Genomic DNA, 16,439 nt, shown 5'->3' on the forward strand with positions numbered 1-16,439 from the left:
ATCAGGATACTCATCTGCCAGTGGACCAACTGAAGCCCCTAAATGGATAATTAAAGCTCACTTGAGTCTCTCATCTCACCATTTCCAGGATTTAACAGGCAGCAGAAGAAAACCATGCCAAGCAGACACGCCAAAAGATTTCCTTGCACAATGAAGGGACAGGAAGGGCCCTTCTTAACTGGATCGTGGACCCATCAGAGGCCACACCCGTGGTATAACATGATACCCCCATCCCAGGGTGGCCAACCCTTATGCCTGCATAAACCTCAATCCCTTTCTTAGGCCTGCCAGCATGGCAACTGGCAAGTCCAGAACAATGACCCAAATCCTGATTCAGTGCTGCATGCCTCTGTCCCCAAGTGTTGAAGAGCTCCCAGCCTCTGATTCAGATGTGACTTCTGATCCAGAAGGGGTGAATGGCAATTGTCTGTTAATAAGTGAAGGTGAGACTTCCATGCTCCTGGATCAGAAAGCCTGGTTTCAGAACGTATCAACCAATCAAAGGCAGGTAGATCTCCAGCACTCTGAGACAGAGTTCAACTGGCCATTCAATTTGACATTTAATAGCTGCAGGATAACCAGTGTTCCCCTTAACAGGTCCCTCACCTTTTTACTGGTGGTTAATGGAATCTGGCAGATTGGATGATTAAGTCTCTAATTTTACTACTTCCTCACACTAGGAATTATGGCTGTAAAGTATATCTGGCTTCTTCTGCAAACAACATAATCACGTGTCAAAATTTGTATAATAATGTATCCATTCAAAGAAAATTGTAAACTTGATCGGGCACAATGTACGTACTATAGCATTATTATGAACACTGGTAAGAAAATAGATGGGAGAGTTTGGGAAAGTAAATAGTTTGTTTCATTATACTATTAACCAAATAGTGGTCATGTCAAACAGCTGAACTGTCAGTCTGTACAATCATTTTCTCTGGCCATAAATAGTTGACAAGTAGCTTGGACTTTCCTATACCCCAGCTCTTAATTCTCACAGAAATAAAGTTCTACATTACAAAGGTAAATCCAGGCGCTTTGCAATTTCAATCTGTTCAATGAAGACCTGTCTCTGTTCATTTTTCTGTGCCTCAGTGCTGGCAAATCGTGGCGTGAAATCCAATCCAACCTAGAATAAAACACAAAGTATGAGATATTTGATGCATAATTGCATACTCAAGCTACACATATTAATCTAAGAATGGAAACTGATAAAATATTTTTAGTCCATTAATTCTGATGTGGCTTCACTTTACAAGAGTGTTCACAATTTGAGCTTCAGTATTCAATGCAATTTCTTTTACCCATTCTGTAAATACTTTTTAGGCACACACAATCTACCAACTTCCAAATATTATGTCCAACATCTTCTGTGAGCATTACTCTCCAATTTTCTGTTCGACAAATCATGCCAGAGAAATGGAAAACTACAATGTACCATTAGTTTAAAAAGAGAGAGATGGGATTCATTGATAATTACAGTCAATTAGCCTAATCTTCAAAGTTTGTGAGAAGATTTGTAGCTCGGGTGCTCGTTGTTGTGGTTCTGTTCGTCGAGCTGGGAATTTGTGTTGCAGACGTTTCGTCCCCTCTCTAGGTGACATCCTCTGTGCTTGGGAGCCTCCTGTAAAGCGCTTATGTGATCTTTCCTCCAGCATTTGTAGTGGTTTGAATCTGTCACTTCCAGTTGTCAGTTCCAGCTGTCCGTTGCAGTGGCCAGTATATTGGGTCCAGGTCGATGTGCTTATTGATTGAATCTGTGGATGAGTGCCAGGCCTCTAGGAATTTCCTGGCTGTTCTCTGTTTGGCTTGTCCTATAACAGAAGTGTTGTCCCAGTCGAATTCATGTTGCTTGTCATCTGCATGTGCGGCTACTAAGGAGAGCTGGTCGTGTTGTTTCGTGGCTAGTTGGTGTTCATGGATGCGGATCGTTAGCTGTCTTCCTATTTGTCCTATGTAGTGTTCTGTGCAGTCCTTGCATGCAAATCCCATGCAAGGACTGCACAGAACACTACATAGGACAAACAGGAAGACAGCTAACAATTCGCATCCATGAACACCAACTAGCCAGGAAATGACACGACCAGCTATCCTTAGTAGCCACACACGCAGATGACAAGCAACATGAATTCGACTGGGACAACACTTCTATTATAGGTCAAGCCAAACAGAGAATAGCCAGGGAAGTCCTAGAGGCATGGTACTCATACACAGATTCAATCAATAAGCACATCGACCTGGACCCAATATACCGGCCACTGCAGCGGACAGTTGGAACTGACAACCAGAAGCAGCAGATTCAAACCACTACAAATGCCAGAGGAATGATCACAGAAGCGCTTCACAGTAGGCTCCCAAGCATTGAGGATGTCACCTAGACAGGGGACGAAACATCTGCAACACAAATTCCCAGCTCGGCGAACAGAACCACAACAGCCTGATCTTAGTGATAGCAGATTATTGGAGAGAATTCTTGAAGTTTGGTGTTAATTATCATTTTAATAAAAAGATCTGGCTAATCAAGAAAAGTTAGCATGGACACCTTAGGTATTTTCCAGCTGCAAATGTGTTGCTGGTCAAAGCACAGCAGGTTAGGCAGCATCTCAGGAATAGAGAATTCGACGTTTCGAGCATAAGCCCTTCATCAGGAATGACATTTCGAGCATAAGCCCTCGAAACGTCGAATTCTCTATTCCTGAGATGCTGCCTAACCTGCTGTGCTTTGACCAGCAACACATTTGCAGCTGTGATCTCCAGCATCTGCAGACCTCGTTTTTTACTCTTAGGTATTTTCCAATCAATTTGTTCAGAATGTTATTACACACCTTTGGAGCAGGTGGGACTTGAACCCAAGCCTCCAGGCCAAGAGGTAGGATCACTACTACTGCACTACAAGAGCCAATGCATGGACCTTTTGAGGGAAATAAATGAATAATCTAATTCAAGAGATAACAAGAAGGTATAATAGGAATAGCATGTTTGATGTAGTCCAAATGAATTTTAGCAAAGCCTCTGAAAAGGTCCCACACAGTAACCTGATCAGAATAGATAGATACAGGATAGGAGTGACTGAGAGACCATTGTGACTGTGGGCTTCATGTCATACAATCTGGCGTAAAAGGATTTGCAAATGCTCAGGATGTCAGACTGAGATGATGTTACTAAGCCATCGTGAACATGTCTCATACTACTCCATGGTGCAGACCCTGGACCAGAAGATTATCTTGGAGGCCTCAGACACAAACAGCGAGGCTTGTTGGCTCTTCACCTCCTGGAGATCCTCATTGACATTGACCCCCATTGTCTGCAGAAGGAGTAGGTTTTGCAGATTTTTCTGGAGTTTGGCACCATCTTTCTCTCTCTCTCTCTTCTGAACACCTTTAAGGATAAAGAACCTCTTGATGTTCCCCTTGACCGTTTCCCAACAGTCTGCTGGAGACTCAAAGAGGGGCTTCATGGTATCCAGTCTGTGTAATCCCTCTTGAACTCCTCAATGTTTTCTGGGATCAACAATTTCACCAACCATAGAGTCATAGAGATGTACAGCATGGAAACGGACCCTTTGGTCCAACTCATCCATGTCAACCAGATATCCTAAGTTAATCTAGCCCATTTGCCAGAAATTGGCCCATATCCCTCTACACCCTTCCTTTTCATATACCCATCCAAATGCATTTTAAATGGAATTGTACCAGCCTCCACCACTTCCTCTGGCAGCTCATTCCATACATGCACCACCTTCTGTGTGAAAAAGTTGTCCCTTAGGTCCCTTTTATATCTTTCCCCTCTCATCCAAAAACTATGCTCTCTAGTTCAGGACTCCCCCAACCCAGGAAAAAGACCTTGTCTTTTTATCCTATCCATGGCCCCTCATGATTTTATAAACCTCCTTCAGGTCATCCCTCAGCCTCCAACACTCCAGGGAAAACAGCCCAGCCTATTCAGCCTCTCCCTATAGCTCAAACCCTCCAACCCTGACAACATCCTTGTTATAAACTCAGCTCTACTGATATCACCCAACTTAAAGGACACAAATCCTCATCATCTACTTTTCTCAGAACCCAATTACTGATTTTTATATCTTTTTTTTAAACTATTTTTCTTTTTTGGACTCACCTCTCATTTCAATTCAATTGTGTGTGAGTTATGTTATTATTTCTTCTTAGTCACTACTAAACTCAGTTTTCCATTAACTCAACAAAGCTCCTTTTAAAACATTTGGTCCAGCATCCACAAGAGATGGAATCCTTTAAAATTAAACTTGTTGTAATCAACCAATTCAGAATGTCAAAGAGCTGTACAGCCTGGAAACAGATCCTTTGGTCCAACTTGTCCATGCCAACCAGATATCCTAAATTAATGTAGTCCCATTTTGTCAACATTTGGCCCATATCCCTCTAAACCCTTCCTATTCATTTACCTATCCAGATGCCATTTAAATGTTGTCATACCAGCGTCCACCACTTCCTCTGGCGGCTTATTCCATACACACATCCACCTCTGCATGAAAAAGTTGCCCCTTGGTCTATTTCCTTTCAAATCTGTCCCCCCTCACCTTAAAACTATGTCCTCTCGTTTTGGAGTCCCCTATCCTGGGAAAAGATCTTGACTATTCACCTTACTCATGCCACTCATGGTTTAATAAACCTCTATAAGGTCACCCCTCAGCCTCTGACGCTCTGACGCTCCCAATCTATTCAGCCTCTCCCTATAGCTCAAACCCTCCAACCCTGGCAACATCCTCATAAATCTTTTCTGAACCCTTTCAAGTTTCACAACATTCTTCCTATAGCATGATTAAAGAAGGGTTCTTTGCAAGTTTTCTTTTGTAATCCCTTTTAGTAATCTTACCAGCTTCTTTGTGACCCTTTGCTGGTCTTTCCATCTTTCCCATTTGGCAAATCTGTGCTGTGTTTTGCATTTTCGGAAGTCTTCCTTTTAGTTTTATACTGTTCTTATCTATTTAGTTAAAAATCACACAACACCAGGTTATAGTCCAACAGATTTATTTGGAAGTACTAGCTTTCGAGCACTGCTCCTTCATCAGGTGGTTGTGGAGTGTAAGATCCTAAGGGACAGAATTTACAGCAAAAGCTTACAGTGTGATGTAACTTAAATTATATATTGCTAAAGACCTGGTTTGTTTGTTAAGTCTCTCCTCTTTTAGAATGAACATGTTGATTTCAGTTCTTTCATATGTAAATTGCAGAACTTTTTTAAAGTTACATTCTCAAGTGAACTTTAACAATTGGTGTCATGTCAGCTCAGATAATGCTTTGAAGGCTTGAGGTGCCCTGTGTGAGACTGTCTGTGCTACAATGTTCAAACTGACTCTAATCTAAAAAAGGATTTACAGAATCTTACATGGATTCATGCAGTTTTTGAGCAAAATAAAATGTAATTCTGCAAGTACAAATTCACCTCACAAACCTATATGTGTATGTGTGAGCATGCGGGTGTGTGTGCGTGCGTGTGTCAAGTTGGGGTTATGAGTGTGAGAGAGTGTGTGTAGTGTGCGAGTGTGAGTGGAAAGAGGTATAAGTCTGTGAGAGGGTGCGTGTGTGCATGAGAGTGTGGGAGTGTATGTGTAAGCATATGAGAGAGAGCTTATGTATGAGAGAGTATCTCTCTCATATGTATGGGTATGCAGGAGTGTGTGTGTGTGTCTGTAGGAGTATGTGTGGCTGTGTCTGAGAGTGTGCGTGTGTGCCTGTCTGTGCGCGAAGTACAGTGGAGTCATCTGTAGTGTGACATGAACCCAAGTTCTCGGTTGAGGCCATTTCCATGGGTACCAAACTTGGCTATCAGCCTCTGCTTGGCCACTTTGGAGGACGGTGACCAGACGGTCACCCAGTCCTACAGACCTTCTCTCATATGCTCAAACATATACTCCCACACTCATGCACATACACACATTCTCTCACAGACACTCATAACCCCAACCCAACACACACACACACACACAGGAACGTTTGTGGGTACTTGCATATAATTTCATATTATTTTGCTCAAAAACTGCATGAATCCATGTAAGATTCTATAAATCCATTTTTTAACATTAGAATCAGTCTGAACATTGTGGCACAGACAAACAGTCTCACACAGGGCACCTTAAATGCATTATCTGGGCCGACATGACACCAATTGTTAAAGTTCATTTGAGAATGTAACTTTTAAAAAGTTCTGTGATTTACATATGAAAGGATTGAAACCAACAGGTTCATTCTAAAAGACAAGAGACTCAACAAACAATCCAGGTCTTTTTCAATATATAATTTAAGTTACACCACACAGTAAACTTTGGCTATAAATTTTGTGTCTTACGATCTTATACTCCACAAACCTGCGCTCCGAAGCTGGTACTTACAAATAAACCTCTGTTGGACTATTACTTGGTGTTGTGTACACCCAAGTCCAACATTGGCATTTCCAATCTTACCTATTTAGTTGGCATAGCTGTTTTTTCTTTGTGAAATAGAGCTTATCCCTTTCAGGGGTACAAACTGCTTGTGTATTGCATTAAATGTTTGTTTAAACATTCTCCATTCCTCAATTGTTTTATGAATTAGCAGATTTTCCTAGTTTTCTGTGACCAATTTGTCTCATATTATTAAAGTCTGCTTTACCTAAATTTAAAATTCTAGTAGCTGACTCATGCTTTTCATTTTCAAACATATGTTATAATCATGATTTGATAAAAGTTCATATATAATTAGGTTACTAATTAAATCTGGCTCATTATGCATTATTGAATCCAATAGTGGTGGCTTCCCTGTTGCATTGAGGACATATTGCTGTATGAAACTAACCCAGACACACTCCAGAAATTCACTACCTTTCTTACAACTACTTCTCCCTCTCCCAATTTATGTTCAAGTCAAAATTCTCCATTATACTACCGTGGCTTTACTACACACTTGCCTAATTTCTGCATTTATATAATCTAGCACTTCAGAGCTGCTACCAAGTAGTCTGTACAAACACTTATTATTGTTTTAGATCCTTTATTATCCCTCAGCTCCATCTATAAGGTCTCCTCAGCATAGCTTCCCACACCACAAGTGATTTTGTTTCTAATCAGTAAGGCTACTCCACTCTATGCAATTTTCCCTATCCGTCCTGTAAAGCTACAGTCTGGCATATTTAGTTTCCAATTCTGACCATGCTGCAGCCATGTCTCAGTAACGGTTACTGCGCTAAAATCTCCAATTTGAATTTATCCTATAGCTTATTTATTCTTTACAATTCATGCATTCATTTATAGAATTGCTACTGGGGCTATACACTCTGACCTGTCAATTAGCACTGCTGTTTATTCACCTGTTTGTTATTTCTCTCTTCTGGTTTAATCAATATATAGTTTTATCATTTCCTGCTGTACCAGAAATAGGATTCCTCAATGTCTCTTTACTCTCTGACCTGTAACTTGTTTTCAAAACTGTATTGACATAACCTGAGAAGATCAAGAAGGTACAGTTTACTTTGTTACAAACAGACAAGATAACATTTGTCACTTTGCTAAAAGCTGTTTCAATACAATGGCAGGTGCTGAGGGTAACCTACTGGAGAATTCAAAGTTACCGAGTCTCTGAAAAGCAGGATTTGCAGGTGACAATACGCTTGAAGACTTTGAAGAGTAGGTGGACGTTGGAGATGAAGTGATCATTTGAATGATGGAGGAGCTGCTGGTTGTTTGTTTTTATTTGAGAACAATAATGACGGCTAATTGGAAGGGAAGGGTAACAAATTGAGGAAAGAGAAACATTAAGAATTTCAGTTAACGTGATAATCAGAAAGGGAAATTAGTTGATTAACAACTAAGTGGGAACAGAGTCAAGGGAGTAACATATTGGTATCATGGATAAGATGAGCTTAGAGAGGGCTGATGGAAAACAAATCAGTGTAGAATGTAAGTTTAGGACTTGGAGCAAAGAGAGACTTAAGAGGAATTTTGGACTGGTAGATGAAAGAAAGGGTGGCTAATAGCAGTAACACTTGATTGTATAGCCTCAGTTTCGTGACAAATAATTTCATAAGCTTCTCAATCTTGTTTTTGCAGAGGGTATGATAATCTCTATGAGCCCTGAGGGAATCATAAATTAATCTCCTGGTGGAGTTCGATAAGTATGAATTCTTTTGGTAACTGGACTGACCAACTAGAATTCATCACCTGAGTAGAGTGCCTACCTCTGAGCCAGGAGGCCGATGTTCAAGTCCCATCTGCTCCAGAAGTGTGTAATAACATATCTGAGAAGGTTGGTTCAAAGTTATCGCATAAAGCAGATACAGTGCATTGTCCACGTGGGCTTGGCATTTATACTTCTAATTAGCTGCACTGGTGATTACTGGTGGTGGATAACAGCTTAAAAAAAAGTCACGGTGATTTGGTGGTGGGAAAGTCACTTCATTGTGTGCTGTAACATTTCCGGATGTAGAGGAAAAAAAAGCAGACCCAGAAAGCCCTTGTGGCACAGTGTCCCTATCTCAGTTGTGGAGGCTTGAGTTCAAGTCTCACCTGCTGTAGAGGTATATAATAACATCTCTCAACAGGCTAATTTTAAGAAACTAAAGCAGACCGTGTGAGAGCTCTTGTAGTGCAGAGGTACTGTCCCTACAGGTTCAAGTCCGATCTGCTGCAGGTGGGTGTCATAACATCTTTGAACAGATTGATACACGAGGCTCAATCCCCTCCTGCTCTCCCGATCCCTCCCTCACTGTTGATGGTTTGCATTACCCGTAATGGAATTTACATGAAAACATCTAATTGGTTGCACAGATAATTTACTTGTGGTGAATAGTAGGTAGAAAAAAATGTCACAGTGCTTTGGTGATGGAAAAGCCACTTGGTTATGTGTGATAACATTTCCGGATTAAAAAAAAGAAAAAAGTAATTAAGCAAATATGGGAGCTCTTGTGGTACATTGGTAGTTTCCCTACCTCTGGATCAGGAAACCTGGGTTCAGACCCCACCAGCTCCAGAGGTGCATCATAACATGTATGAATGTGTTGATGAGAAAACATCTATAAGGTGATGGCTGGCTCAGCTATACACTGGATCATGAATAAGACTGTTTCAAGTCCCATGTAATCCAGAGATGTGTGATGGCATCGCTGGATAGGTTGATTAATAAATTTTAAAAAAACGTTGTGGTGCTGTGGAAGTGTCCGTACCTCTCATTCTGGAGGCCTGGGTTCAAGTTCTAACTGCTCCAAGAGGTGTGTAGTACCATCGCTGAACAGGTTGATTAGAAAAAATATAAAGCAGACCTACGCACAGCCCAACTGCTTATTTTGTGGCATTGTGGAGGCCGTAGATCATGTTTCTATTTGTTGTTGATGATTGCCCTCCCTTCTTAGTTATTTAAAAATATCTTTTGTTAAGAAGTTTATTGCACTTCAGCCCCATGCTTCTGATCTTTGAACATCTGGTGCAGAGGGATGTGCGCACATCAGCAGACCCTTCGTGGGTCTGCTCCTGTGCTTATCAAATTTGACGATAAACAATCAGCAGTCTGTAGAGTGAGTAATCTTTGCTGACTGCCTGTTCTGTGGTTACATTCATGCCTGGGTATCTCTGAAGGAGGAGCACATGCTATCGTTCAAAGCATTTAGAGACAGGTGAGCACTGCGAGGAATATTTCCCTCACTGACTCCATTTTGATTTATCCCCTTCCCTCAACTTCAACCTCAACCTCAACCTCAACCCCCCGCCCCTCCACCCCCCACCCCCAAATGGCCGACTCACTTTTGATGTTTTGCACTGTACTTTAAGGGCTTCTGCACATAAATATCCAATTGGCTGGATGGTGGTTTACTGGTGTTTGTTGCTGGTTGTAAACAAATAAAGTTATAGTGATTTGGTGTGGGAAAGCTGTTCGGTTGTATGAGTTAACACTTCTAGATAAAAACAAAAGGATCAAAAATAAAGCAGACCCAAGGATTTTTGTGGTACAGTGGTATGACCCTACCACTGAACCCGGAACTGTGGGTTCAAGTCCGACCTGCTCCAAGAGCTGCGTAGGAACATCACTGAACAGATTGATTAGAAAATATATTGTGGGCATCTGGTGCAAAGGGATGTGGGCGGATCAGTGTACCTGCTTATGGGTCTGCTCAGGAGTCTGGCCAAGTTGGCTATTAACAGGTCCAGGCAGTAGACTGTGGAGGTGGTCATTTCTGCTAACTACCCACCCCTCTTCCAAAACTACATTCTTGCTTGGGAGCCCTTGGAGAGGGAGCATGCAGTTCCGCCAATACTCTCAATGCCTTTTAGAGATGGTGGGATACAGTGCTTTTATCTCTCCATCCAACTCCATTTTGAGCCCCTTTCTTCCTCTGTACTCCTCACCATTCGATGGCAACGAGCTAGATACGTAAATATTCAACTGGACACAAGAGTGATTTACTAGTGTGAGTTGGTAGTTACAAATAAAGTCACATTGATATTTCCTGATCTGCAAAGATCCCAGAGAAAACTGTATATGTTTCATGACCTGTTAGTATCTGCCAGGTTGCCAGCCACCTGAACTTTCCTGACTTTATCCTTGTTTCTTTCAAGAATTAATCATTACTGACCAAAATTGTTTTCTTCCTGAAAGCTTCACTAATGTCCTTTAGGAAAAGAAATCTGCTGTCCTTACCCGGTCTGGTCTACATGTTTCACCAGCAATTAGGGATGGACAAGAAATGCTAGCCCAGCTAGCAACGTCCATATCCCATAAATGAATAAAGTGTGAAAGAGAGAGTGCCCGTGTGTATGAGGGTGTCTTTGATTGGTTTGCGTGTGTATGTGTATGAGACCAGTAGGGTAGCAAGACTAGAAGGACATATGCACACTTCTAGTGTCAGTACTAATAGTAGAAGTCTTTCAGTTAATGCTGAGAGTTTAAAATTTATTTTCAAGTTACTGGTCTTCACCAACACCAAAACAAGCAGCAGAAGGCAATAAACTCAGAGGAACTTACAATTACTTTAAAGTAAGAAGTCCTCCATACTAATGAGTATCACAGCTGTGTTTGTAAATTGCTGTATTGGTTAATGAGTGAATGCCTGGGTAAATGTACGAAATGTACAAACACACTTTGTCCATGAAATATAGAACCTGGCCTTATTCATCAGTAAGCATTGAATAACTACTGAGTATGCCACTGCACTGCTTTCAGAGAACAATAGAAATTGCTTGATGTAAGAGAATTTTGGTCCATCTAGTTTCCCTTCATCCCAATTGCAATGATAATGGAGTTATTGAATAATCATAACCACTAATTGCTATCAACTGAATTATAAAAAACTAAAATAACAAAGAAATACCCAATGGGATCCAAAGATCCAAAGTCTATTTGCACTTCTCTGGCATATATAATGTTTCAAATTGCTGTACTCATTTCGTATATATCAAAATGTCATCCTACAAAAAAAATTCCATTTTTAAAAAAATCTAAGTCATCTCAAGACCCAAAATTACAGAACTTTAAAAGTTACACAATTAAATTAAATAATGGAATTACATATCATATAACTTAAAGAGTTGATGAAAATTTGCATTTATTATTCCAAATTAAATCACCAGTGAATCTGGTCTGTATAATTTACTTGGATATGCCCTATATGTTTTACATTTACTTTATGCATTCATGAGATGTGGGCATCACTGGCCAGCCCAGCATTTATCACCTATCCCTAATTATCTTGGAGAAGGTGATGGTGAACTGCCTTCTTGAATTGCGGCAGTCTTTGGGATGTATGTGTATCCATAATGCTATAAGGAAGGGAATTCAGGACATTGACCCAGCAACAAGAAATATTGTTTCAGAAGAGAATGCTGCATAGGTTAGAAGGAATCTTGCAGGTGGTAGTATTCTATTACATCCTTTATAATGGATGTAATATTTTTCTAACAACAGATGTTCAACCAACTGGCTTACAAATAACCTGTTTTTTAAATGAAGGTATTACATTGGCAGTTTTCCTGTCGCTCTTCCAAATTTTAAGCATTCTTGGAAGGTTACTATCAGAGCTTCCACTATCTCTGTACTTAGATCCTCGAATATCCTAGATGCGTCCAGGAGGCTTATACATTTTTAGCTGCACTATTTTGCCTAGCACTTGTTCTCTAATGATAGTTATTGTATTTATTTCCTCTCCTCCTTTTTCCTCTTAGTAATGTTGGAATGCCATTTTTGTCTTCTACTGTGAAGACTGATGCAAAGTATTCATTTAACTCCTCGGCCATTTCATGGTTCCTCATTATTACTTCCTCAGCCTTGTTCTCGAAGGGGCCCATGTTCACTTTGGCTTCTCTCTTTGTGTATTTAAAGGATGTCACCTGTCTTGATATTGTTTGCAAGGTTACCCTTAAAATTTATTTTGTCCTTTACTTTGGTCATTTTGTGTTGGCTTTTAAAACTTTCCCAATCTCTGGCTTACCTCTAACCTTTGCCACATTGTTTTTTTCTTTCAATTTGATGATTTCCTTAACTGTCCTGGTTAACCATATTTGGCTTATCCCTTTCATACAATTCTTCTTCCTCACTGGCATATATCTTTGTTATAAGTCAGTAATCATTTTTTTAAAAATGTCTGCCATTGTTCCTCAACTATCTTTGCTGCTGAGTTCCTTTCCCAATTTACTCCAGCCAACTCTGTCCTCATTCCTTTATAATTACTCTTATTTAGTTTAAGCACAGCTCTTTCCCATCCAAATCCCTCCCTCTCAAGCCAACTGCTAAATTCTTTTGAGCAATGGTCAACTGCTTCTAAGGGTGTCTTTTACTCTGATATCATTTATTAAACCTGCCTAATTACACATCACCAGATCCAAAACAGCCTGATCCCTAGTTGGAACTATAACATACTGTTCTACAAAACTGTGCCAAATACACTCCATGAATTCCTCTTTGTAGCTACCTCTTCCAGTCTTACCAGCCCAAACTCCACAAAGATTAAAGTCACCTATGATTAACGAACTGCCTTTATGCCCTCAGTATCACCTGGTTTATTCTCTGTCCCATTGTACAGCTACTGTTGGGGACTATACAGATAGCTCCCATCAATGTCGTCTTTCTCTTTTTATTTCTTACCTTTACAATATAGATTTTGTCTGATTTCTTTGTTGCCCAGGATCTGTGTTTCATGAATAGAATAAAACAGAACATCTGAAAAACTGAATGAAATTACCTCCCCAATTGCAAGTAAATGTTCTTTATATCTTTCTATTAATGGAAGTGCAGTCTGCAAATCCTGGTGGAGAGAAAATGAGTTTTGATAAATAGAGAACAAACAATCCAAAATGAACAGATGAGATCAATGCTTATTTGTTGACAAAACACAAACACAAAGGACCAAATTTTTCACAAATAGCATCTCATGGTGCACCCCATTAGTTAGGCTTACAATTGTGCAGCTAGGTTCTACACTTTTTGCCTATGAACCCACTGGTAGCGCGAGCATAACTTGAACAATAGGGCATTTAGGGCGTTACTAAACAACAGAGTATATCTCTAAAAAAACACATGGAAACAGGAGTGGGGTATTTTGTCTTTCCAGCGTGTTTTGCCATTTGATAAGATCACTGTAAATCTGATGATTTTAGTCTCAACTATACTTTCCTGGAAGCCCCTCTTCCATAATCCTGACTCACTTGCCAATCAAAATTTGTCTAACTCAGTCTTGAAAGAATTCAATCACCCATCTTCCACTAATTTCTAGAGAAGAAAATTCCACAGACTAATGACTCCTGAGAGAAGTAGAATCATCCAGATCTCAGTATCAAAAGAGAACTTTTATTATTAAACTGTATCCCCTAGTTCTAATCACCCACAAGAGAAGACATCCTCTCAGTATCCACCTGATCAAGTCCCCTCAGGAATTTATATATTTTAATAAGATTATCTCTCACTCTATTAAAATCCAAAAGGGATTGGCAAACCTGTTGAATCCATCTTTATAAGATCAGCCTTTTATCCCAGAAAAAAGTTATCTGAACTGTTTCTAAAACAACTGTATCCTTTTCCAGATATGGAGATTGAAACTGTACACCTTATCCCAGATGTGGTTTTGCCAAGACTGGAGTAACACATTCCTACAGTACTTGTATATTCCATTACCCTTGCAATAAATGCCAACATTCTAGTTGCTATCCTAATCATTTGCTGTACATGCATGCTAACGTTTTGTGATGCATGCATCAATGAAATAAAAAGTTTGAGAAATGAACAAGAGAAGGGTTACAGAGAAAGATGAATTCAAATTGATGAATCCAAAAATCACAAGATAAAAAGAATTGAAAAAAAAAGACATTACAAAAGTTTCTAAAATTTAAAACTGATACATCTAATGTTATCAAAAACAATTCAAAACCTAAAGCAATGAAACTCCACACTTAAATCTTGAAAAATGACACTGATATTTGCCTGCAATTACCTGCAAAGTGGCTGCACGCTGTTCTTGTGGTGGACTCCCTTGCACTGGATGAACACCAAGGCATGGTAGCACAAATCCTGAATACCTGAAAATAAATGTTCAATACTATTTTGTCAATGAAAAATATAAGCTACATAAAGGAAGCAAAGAAGGTAAATAGGAGTATTATACAGGTATTCCTTTTTCTTTAGTGGTTTCAATCATGAAATCTTCACAATGGCATAACCTGCATTCATTGCACTTTAACAGGACTTACTGTTGTTTAAGCTGTTTCACACGTTTTTTTTGTAGGTTAACTTAATGAGCAAATCTTCCATTTAACTGAATTGTTACCTAGAATTAACAGCACAGGAACAGATCATTCAGCCTAACTAGACTATAATGGCATTTATACTCTACATGAGTCTTTTCCTATCTTACTTTCATCTATCAACAGTTTCTTCTATTGAGGTCTCTCCCATTCATTCACCTAGTGTTGTCTTAAATGCCTCAACTATTCTATGTTATACAAGTCTAACCATGTCAATGCATAAATCTGCAGTGCAAATTATTTATTAGAGAGCACCTGTTTTATGAGCCTTGGATGCCATCTACTTTAAAGTCTATTGAATACTGCAAGTCTACAGATCCTATAGTAATACTGTATCTACCTCAAAAGTAGCAATGATTAATAATTGTCATCATGAATAGAGAGGACTACTTTCATCTAGGTGTCAAAAGCAAGCTTGGAGTGCTTTATCTATTTTGGTGTTTCCCTACTTCACTTATCTACAATGTAAGTTTAATAATCAAGTTCTGTGACTATATCTGTTTGCAATGTTAATCATGTCAAGTCAGTACAAGTTTAAATATTTTCAAACATTGTTCAACACTGTGCAAGTTCTGACAGAACCATAAGGGTGGTTTTGTCTACACTGATTTAAAAAGTACCATCTTCCTAACAGGTTAGTGTGAATCTACATGTAATTTTATAAAATGTGCAAAAGGCAGCCAACAGGGTGAAACAGAATGGAACAGGACAGGAAGAAATTGTGAGAACAAGCTGTCCGAAACAATAGTCATTGATGTTGGCAACCACGAAAGGATCAATACCATAGATATATGATTGATGTTGGAAAGAATGACCAGAAAGAATGACCAGAAATAATATAATGAGTTTAACCACTTTGTTATATTTATTAAAAGAAAATTGTATCTTATGAAACAACTGTGGAATATCCTTCAAATAAATAAGTGAAAAACTGTCAGAGATATCAACAATGAGCCACATTATTTAATCTGTTTTTCACAAACACAAGTTAGTCAAAACTTTTAAGTCTGCTTGAAAACTAGTTCAGTCTGCTTAGAGCCCATTAAAACCATTTATATGAAACATTTATTAATGGGGTTTAGAAGTGAAGCTTCAGAACTAAGTTTGGTCCTGTCCTCTCCCAACATTTATTTAAGTATACTTTTCCAGCAGGAATTAGATACTTCCTTTCTAACCTGGGAACACTGCTCACTGTCATTCTGTTTAAATCAATGACTTATCATAAATCAAGAATCAAATCTGAGAGCTTTTGATCTCTAGCTCAAAACACACCACACAGGGCTTTCACCCACTCAATTATACTGTTCTGTTTCTGTCTGAGCTTACGTCATAAAAGATTTGGAATGAAATTGTGTGCACAAGTTATATCAAGCAGGAAAATCTGCCAGAATATCACAAAAATCTTCTGCCTGACTCACCACTTCAGTAAATTTCTTTCTCATCTGAAATCAAAGAAGCAATTTTTCTCCTTTGACCAGGCCAAGTATCCATTTAGATTATATTAAGATTTTTTTAGATTCAGTGACTGGATTTGTTAACAGTGATGATATAGGTTTGGTATTTCTGATCGATCAGCATCAGCAACTTGTTTGCATGGAAATTAGAATTGTCAAACAAGAACTTATCTCTGCAAATTGAGCAAACAACAAGATATGCAATTGGGTACAACATACACTGGGATGAATTATGAGACTGAAATACAATAAAA

The 16,439-nt window shown here is 39.2% G+C and overlaps 1 protein-coding gene across 3 annotated transcripts in view; it reads right to left on the reverse strand.

The window, feature by feature from the left end:
• The window catches only part of LOC132819413 (putative deoxyribonuclease TATDN3), a 51,942-nt gene that overhangs the window by 18,580 nt on the left and 16,923 nt on the right, over positions 1-16,439 (reverse strand). For 2 of the 3 annotated variants that reach the window (XM_060830899.1, XM_060830898.1), the window contains exons 4-6: positions 14,422-14,506; positions 13,177-13,239; positions 1,020-1,129 (exon numbers count right to left, since the gene is read on the reverse strand). In XM_060830899.1, the coding sequence (XP_060686882.1) occupies positions 1,020-1,129; positions 13,177-13,239; positions 14,422-14,506 (258 nt within the window). The remainder of the gene's footprint in view (positions 1-1,019; positions 1,130-13,176; positions 13,240-14,421; positions 14,507-16,439) is intronic. The other variant, XM_060830900.1, reaches the window with a different exon arrangement.

The sequence above is a fragment of the Hemiscyllium ocellatum genome, chromosome 10 (genome assembly GCF_020745735.1).
Source record: "Hemiscyllium ocellatum isolate sHemOce1 chromosome 10, sHemOce1.pat.X.cur, whole genome shotgun sequence".
NCBI lineage: Eukaryota > Metazoa > Chordata > Chondrichthyes > Orectolobiformes > Hemiscylliidae > Hemiscyllium > Hemiscyllium ocellatum.